General features: G+C 53.2%; 1 protein-coding gene across 1 annotated transcript; it reads right to left on the minus strand.

Annotated features, from left to right (window-relative positions):
* Positions 1 to 1,515: 1,515 nt before the first annotated feature.
* On the minus strand, positions 1,516 to 7,238 carry GDF2 (growth differentiation factor 2). Its single transcript, XM_002930070.3, has 2 exons — positions 6,743 to 7,238; positions 1,516 to 4,213 (listed from the first exon to the last, which is right to left on the minus strand). Exons 1-2 carry the CDS (start codon positions 7,086 to 7,088, stop codon positions 3,270 to 3,272), a joined length of 1,290 nt encoding a protein of 429 aa, XP_002930116.1. The 5' UTR covers positions 7,089 to 7,238; the 3' UTR covers positions 1,516 to 3,269.
* Positions 7,239 to 7,598: the final 360 nt, after the last annotated feature.

Consider the following 7,598-nt stretch of genomic DNA (forward strand, 5'->3'; position numbering starts at 1 on the left):
GCACTTGCCCAAGAGAGCACAGGCTTTGTCTTTGATTCTTCCTCCTCATGTGACCATGACCTTTACCTTGAAGAAGGTCATCAGGACAGAGGCCAGGGCAGCAGAGAGAACTAGGGGTTAGCATCACAAGCAGGGTTCAACTCCTGGCTCCAGCTAGTGTCTCTGAGCAAAGTGTGACGTCTCCAAAAGCCTCCATCTCCTCTTCATTTGTAAAAGTCAGGATAAAAATGTCTTTTACTCCGTGGTTGCTGTTTGAGCCACAGAGTGCAGGTTCCCAGCCTGGCCTGGTGCTCGGGGAGCCCCCCAGCCTTCCACCCTGGCTCTCCTCATGATCTTTCCACACCGCCCCCATCTTACTGTCTCTCTGTGTCTGCCTGTGGCTTTCTGCTCGACATCCCTGAGCCTTTCTCTCTCCTCTTGCTCCTGGCCCAGAAGGGAGGTCACACGAAGAACGGGGGACAGCCTGTCATCCCTGCCAACCGGTCGCTTTGCTGGGCTTCAGCTTCTTTGTACGTGTGATAGTGCCAATATCACCCCCCTGGTATGACAAAAACGAGCCCACTTCAGGAAATGCTGCCCTTGCGGTAGTGGAGTGGCGGTCCTTAGGCAGACGACTGACTAGCCGCATAACAGAGTGTCCAGAGGATGGCGCTGTTGCATCTCGATCGCTGGCTGGGGGTGAAAACAAGCTTTGGGGGATGTGGTGGGAAGAATAACCAGTGAAATGGAAGCCAGACAACATTTTGGGGGGGCGCTCCTTGCAAGTTCATTCCCAGTCAGTCTGCTCTGCGCCACAACCCGTGGCAGCCTTCTGAGAGTGATCCAGGCCAGAGGCTCTCAGGCCTTGTCCCCAGAGACGTGGTGCCACAGGTGGCTTAGGACAAGAGGTGAGCAGGTCCCCACGCCAAGCCCGTAATAGCCACAAGACAGAAGCACTGTCGCGTTCCTCAGAGTGGGAAGCTCAGAGCCTGAGCATCAGGAGAGGGGCCAGAGGGGGAATGCTAGAGTCAGGCCTTCGCAGAAGGTGACTTGGGCTGTGCAGCTGGGAGTGGGGTGGCCAGGGCAGTCTCCTGAGGACTGAGGGAGCTGGGCATTGACCTGGGGCATAGTGGGAGATGGGGCTGGAATAGTGGAGCAGGCCCCAGGCCGTTGGGCAGGGGTGACTCATGGCCTAGACCTCCCTCCCCCAGCATGGGGAGGTCAGGGAAGGCATGGGGCTAACTGTTGCCCGCTTGCAAACATCGAGGCTCTCACAGACCCACACACATGCCCTTGTATGGACATTCCCACTCTCCTCACGTACAGAGACACTGCCCCCATGTGTCCACCGGCCACTGTGGCAACTCTGTCTCCCTGCCCCTCTCCTCTGCCCCTCCGGGAAACTTAGGGCCTGTAGGGAAGGGTGGGCAGGGTGCAGCATTGAGGGGCCATTAGGTCCTGGTCTGGTCTCACGTTCAGGAAAGTGCACAGTTTAGACATTTGACTTTATTTCCAAGTGAAACTTTGACGTAGGCACAGAAGTACACCACCAGTACTAAAAGATGTCCCTCGTCCATCTTTATGATTGAGCGACATTGTCCTACCAGAAATTAGTGTTTTCTACAACTCCAGTAACTAGCTGTATTTAAATTAATTAATTTGTATTAATGTGTTAAACTCTTCATTAGTTCCACGTAAACATTCAACACACACCATTAAAAAAAAAAAAAACAAAAAAAGAACATACTGGGATCCTCAACCAGTGGGAAAGGCCCAGTTCTCTCTAGGCCTCTTGAGGCTCTGCTCTGGCCAGCAGTCAGAAAGGCCATGGAGTGGAATCATCACCACTTCCCGACTCTTCCTCACTCCACCCCATTCCACCTGGGCCTCTAGAGTCAGAGGAGAGAACGACACTCAGAGGAAATGGAAACTCTGTCCTCTCTTGGGGTCAGTGGGGGCTGAGTCAAGTCCTGAGGCCCAAGCCCAAGACAGAGCTGTACACACACAGCTGAAGAAAGCCAACAGGTGTGGGCAGAGCTGGCCGTGGCCAATAAAGACCTGAGTTCCTCAGTGGCTGGGGACCCTCACCCAGGAAGGCTGGACGTCATCACTTGAGTACCTGTCACCAAAAGTAAAAATAGGGACATTGCAAATACCAAAGCAAGAGCACATTTATTCCAACAAATTCAAATCCAGGTCCTGTCTCCCATGGAGTCTGGTGGGAGGAAAGCCCACGGATGTGCTATGTTGGCGAGCTGGTTATGCTGAGTAAATGCACCGCAGCCATGTGAACTGTAGGCTGCCCCATCCCTCAGGGTAGATCGTGCCTGCTCTTCCCAAACCATCACACCGTTTGAGGCCACGGGCAGCTGGTGGCCCCGCGGGAGCCATTGGTGGGACAAGCATTGTGCCAGCAGGTCCAAGTCTCTCCAGCCCCAGTCCATACTGCAACCCGAGGGCTCCTGTCACGCACTCTCTCCATGGGGGAGTTTTTCAGTGACTCGAGCATCACCTTAAAAAGCACTGGGCCACTGAAGCAGCACAGGCAGCAAGCAGCCAGAATGTGCCCCGGTGGCTCCAAGCAGCCCAGTCATACTGGTGGTTCCTGGCCAGGGCTGAGTCCAGCTTGCCCCACGCTCCCAGCCTCCCGGTATCTAATTGTGCTTTCGCTGCAAGATGACCTGATAAACTTGGATGGGGTATTTGAGAAGCTCCTGGGCTGTGGTGGTCGACTGACCTACACAGACCTACGGGTTGGAACCATGCCGTTAACCGCTGTTACTTGAACTGCCTGCGTTTTGGTTTCCGCATGTGTAAATCGGGACTCGTAACACCCATCTCACTGAGTTGTGGGAATCCGTGAAATGATGGGTATAGAGCACGTGGCTATCCCTGCCCCCTTCACTCCCTGAGCTTACTGGAGTGCACCCCATCCTTCTCGCCTCCTTTAATTCCCATAAATCTCCGCACCTCGTCTGTCCATACTCCCCTGCCTCGTTCTGCTGACTCCGGATTATTTTTCTCTTGTCCTCTTTTCATTGTCTCCCCTTGCACCCCAACAATCCCTCTAGGCTTTCCTCTCCTCCCCAGTACCCGCCCCCCACCCCCGCCGTTGCCTTCCCCTGCAGTTGGACCCAGTGGTGTATACTGGGGGTGGGCGGGCCTCTACCTCCCGAACGTGGCAGCTCCCTTTCCTCCTTCAGGCTGGCACACAGGCAGACTTAGTCCCCGTCATGCCCAGAGGGACACAGGAGCCCCCCGCCCTGTTTCCCCCTGCCCGCAGGCCGGCACTACCTACACCCACACTCTGCCACGCTCATCCCTTCGTAGTGGTACTTGAGGGTGGGGACCCCCATGTCATCCTTGTAGAGGATGGAGATGGGGCTCAGTTTGGTGGGCACGCAGCAGGCCTTGCCCACCTTCATGGGGAACTTGAGATGCACCAGGGTCTGTACAATGGCGTGTTTCGTGGGGGTGACGTCATCAGCCAGGGGGAAGAAGCAGCCGCCTTTACATTCATAAGCATCGTACTCTTTGGGTGCAATGATCCAGCTGTCCCAGCCGATGTCCTCGAAGTTCACCCGCAGGGAGGTCTTCTGACAGTGGTTGTTGGCCCCGGCGCTCCTCTTCCGTCTGGCTAAAGATGACCCTGTGGCCACGTGACCGTCCCTGTCTTCCTCATCCTTGTTGTCACCTGCCTCACCTGGACCATTCTTGGACAATTTCTTGAGCATACTGTCCTGTTCATGGCCTATCATCTCCCGAAGCTCCAGCCTGGTCTCCTTGGTCCCATTGCTGCGGTCATTGGAGAAGACAACGAAGAAGGGCAGGTTTCTGGAGCCTGGGGGGACACTGATATCCAGCCTGTCACAGCCCTTCCTGTGACTCTCCACAGTCACTTCCAGTTTATTCTTGCTCTTGGTGGCGTCTGATCTGACCCACCGCTTCACAGCACCGGAGACCTCAAAGGTCTCCCAGCCCTCCTCCGAAATGTCCTGGGACACAAGGAATGTCTTGGTCCCTGCAGAAACATCCCAAACATCTGCTCCATCCAGAACGTCATAAATGGCCATGTTGCCTCTCAGCTCGTGGGAAGCGTCTACATGACTTTGACAGGAGACATAGAGTCGGAGCTCAGCCCTGGTGATCTGCTCATGCCTAGGAATGGAGATGTTGAAGAGCAAGATGTGCTTCTGGAAGGGCAAGTCCTCTGTGGCTGTGAGAGACACAGCATCTGAAATGCAAGTACACAGTGCTGGTCATCTTTCATGACACCAAAACTGGGACTCATGACTCGGGTCAGAGGGCATCCAGTATGACACTGACCGACTCTATCAAGACTATTTGGTTTCATTTAAGCCCTTAATGTAGAAGAGAATTTCAAAAGGTACATTGAGGGCGCTCCAAAGAAAAACAGGGGCAAGAGATGCCTGCATTGGAGTTGACAGGGCCAACTCTTTAGCAAGCATCTACTCTGCTCAGCATTGCACTAGGAGCTCTGCATTCTATATTTCCCTTTGCTCTTCACCCTGGCCCTGGGAGGATCTAGTTATTATTCCACTTTTACAGGTGTGGAGGCTGGATTTAGACTCTTTAACTGCCAAGTGCACACATCCTGTGAAGCTCTTCACATAAAAAAGAAAGAGTCAAATAAACAAAACAGCAAAGCATATTGTCAGCCTCAGAGTGCAGACCCCGAGTGTGGGATGTTAAAGCAGTTACCCTGGGAGGGGATGGTGAGTTTTCAAGATTAAGACAATGTTAAAAATCTCAGCAATTTGAATAGCATAGAAATCATTCAGAATAATTATTTCTGAGCAAAGTGAAAATGATTTTTTTTTGTTTGAGGGAAAAAATAAAACAGATCAGCCTCGATTGCTTTGCCATGTTAGGCAAAAATGGGGCTTAGCTTTAAGCTCCACAATCGTCTCCCGTTTCCAACTTCTCCTGGCTGGTACACAGCCATCCGGCCATCTCTATTATGCCGTAGCTCGGTCACCAATATGAAGTCACAACATGAGGGGAGTCTGTGTGCTGCTGTGAAATCCAGCAGTGTGTGACAGACTGCAGTGCTAATCTGGACTCAGCTCCCTCCTAGGCTTGTGACCTTGGAGAAGTCCTGAGTCTCTCCGTGTCTCAGTTTCCTCTTCTGTAGATGGGGCTCATCCTACCTGCCTTCCAGGGGTAGTGCCACAAGATGGCACATGGAACTTCCTAACACTGTCTCTGGCTCATAGATGATGCTCAGTCGATATTTCTGTGTCCCCAGGCCCTCCTCCCCAAAATACGTGTCCCCCTAAAAGCACATAGCCCCTCACCCAGCGTGGATGTGCCTGCCACGTTAGCTCCTGCAGAACGTTTGTGAATAGTGAATGGGGTCTATGAACATTAACGGCCTACTGTGCTCTTACTTTGCCACGCTTTGAAAATCGCTCTGGGACCACATCACACATCTAGAAAACAACCTCCCTCCCTGAGCTGCACTTGGACCCTCTATGAAGTGAGGCATAATTGGCCTCCCCAAGAGTGCCGGCCACAGGCAGAGCTGGGATTGAGTCAGAAAGCTTGTTTTGGGGAGACGGACAATGCTGGGGAGGGGAGGAGATGCTCATCGAGATGGTGCCAAACGGTAGACTCCCAGACTGTGAGATTTGGTGATTAGGTCCGTCCGGCCAAAGCAGCTCAGCCTTTTCCTAAAGCACAGGGTACAGACATGCCCCATGAGATGCTGGCAGCATCCGGGTAATCTGCAGATTGCATTTTTAAAAATTAAGCTAATATTTTACAAGTCAGACAAGTTCACATAAAATCCAGAAAAATCTGGATCTTTTTTCTTCTTCTGGGAAATCAGAAAATTCAGCACTGCTAGGCATGCATCATTACTATGGTATCCTTCAGATGGGGAATGTGCTCTGCCGGCTGGGCTGGGCTGGACTGGCCTGCGGTGGCACTGAGCCAGGCCTGTCAAGGGTTTGCAGGTGTCAAGCCCGGGAGGAGAGGGGCCCCATGTGCCTGGGTGTTCAGAGAGACATCAACAGCAGGACAAGCCTGAGCTTTGTAGGCACATGAGGCCTGTATCGGAATCCAACTGCTGAACCACTATGTGACCTGGGCAAGTTCCAGTAGCATCTGTAAGCCTTGGCTTCCACCCTTCCAACATCATTTCACCTATGTCATGTGAATTAGCGAACGGAATCCCTAAGTCGATGTTTGTTATCTTCCAGCCCTTTCAAACAGGTGAATCATTTTACATTTAGAAAATTATTTTGTCCTCCAATGTTTCTGTCTCAGAAAAATTTATCAGACTTGTAGATACTTTTTGATGTGAGAGAGACATTCTTTCAAGGTTAAAAAATACATGCATTGATCGAAGGCTAAGTAAGTTGTCTGTTTCAAAGTAGGGAAGGGGAAGAAGAGAAGGGAGGGAAGAAAGAGAGCTGGCATTCCCGTGGCACCTAATGTGTAAAATTGCCACTGGGCCCAGGGCAGGAGAACCTTCTACAGCAGAGCTGTCCCTAGAACTTTCTGCCATGATGGAAACGTGCTATCCTCTGCACCATCCTTCAAGGTAGCCATTAGCCACACATGACCACGGAGCACCTGAACCGAAGCCAGGGAACTAAGTTATTAATTTTATTTCATTTTAATTCATTTAAATTAAAACTTAAAGAGCCTCCTATGTCCAGTGGCTACTGGTCAGGGCAGAGCAGCCCTGACCCCTGCGTCCCCCCTCCTGGGAGTGCCCTGGCCAAGCCGACTCTACCTTCCACGCTGAAGCTGCGCACGATGTTGGACGCGGGGGTGGTGGACTTGTCCGTGGTGTACCGGTTGTACAGGTCGATCATGTACTGCGGTGGCTCCGCTCGGGTTCTGTCCTGGGAAGGGACGCCGCTGAGGTTGAGGCTGCGTAGGAAATCCTCCTTCATGTTCTCCAGGAACATCCTCAGGTCGAAGGTGCCCCCCTCCCGCTCACCACCCGGCCCCCCGAGCAAGCGGTGCCCATCTCCCGCCACCGACGCCCGCCCCCGGCTCTCCAGCGGCTTCCCCTGCACGCAGCCGGCCAGCAGGGAGAGCACAGGCAGGGCCACCCAGAGCGCCCCGCAGCACATGTTGGGACGGCGCTGTCGCCCTGGACAGGAGACTGCGGGCAGCGGCCCGGGTGTGTTAGGGGGCGCGGGGAGGAGCCCGGAAGGAGCGGGCCCGCATTTTCCTGCGGAGGGCTCTGCACGGAGCCCCTGGGCCGGTTCACAGGCTCTCACCCGCGGTCCCCGGAGTGGCCTCCGCTTGCTCTTATCTGGCCCTCGAAGCTGCGCTCCCACCTCTTATCTAAGGGAGCTCTCTGTTAATGAAGGCTCTATAAACATCTGACAAACACACAGGGCTTGTGGGAAGGACACAACCCGCTGCAGAGAATCCGAATTTCTCCGTGGGGTTATCACCCCCTAATTAGGATCCTCTCTCATTTCCTTGCCAGCTCTGTTCAGAGGAATCTTGAGGCAGGGTGACACACGCTCCATCTCCTGGGCCATACAAACAGAGAATCCAGGAAACAGACAAGACCAGAAAGTCCTCCAAATATAGAAACAACACAAAACTCTCAGAAGACCGGGGCAAAAGGT

The sequence above is a fragment of the Ailuropoda melanoleuca genome, chromosome 6 (assembly GCF_002007445.2).
Source record: "Ailuropoda melanoleuca isolate Jingjing chromosome 6, ASM200744v2, whole genome shotgun sequence".
Lineage (NCBI taxonomy): Eukaryota > Metazoa > Chordata > Mammalia > Carnivora > Ursidae > Ailuropoda > Ailuropoda melanoleuca.

Excerpts from the sequence above, each read along its gene's own strand:
- GDF2 (XM_002930070.3), bottom strand. The coding sequence starts at position 7,088 with ATGTGCTGCGGGGCGCTCTGGGTGGCCCTGCCTGTGCTCTCCCTGCTG. Across the intron at positions 4,214-6,742 it reads GCGCAGCTTCAGCGTGGAAG|ATGCTGTGTCTCTCACAGCC; the intron begins GTAGAGTCGGCT and ends CTTGCATTTCAG.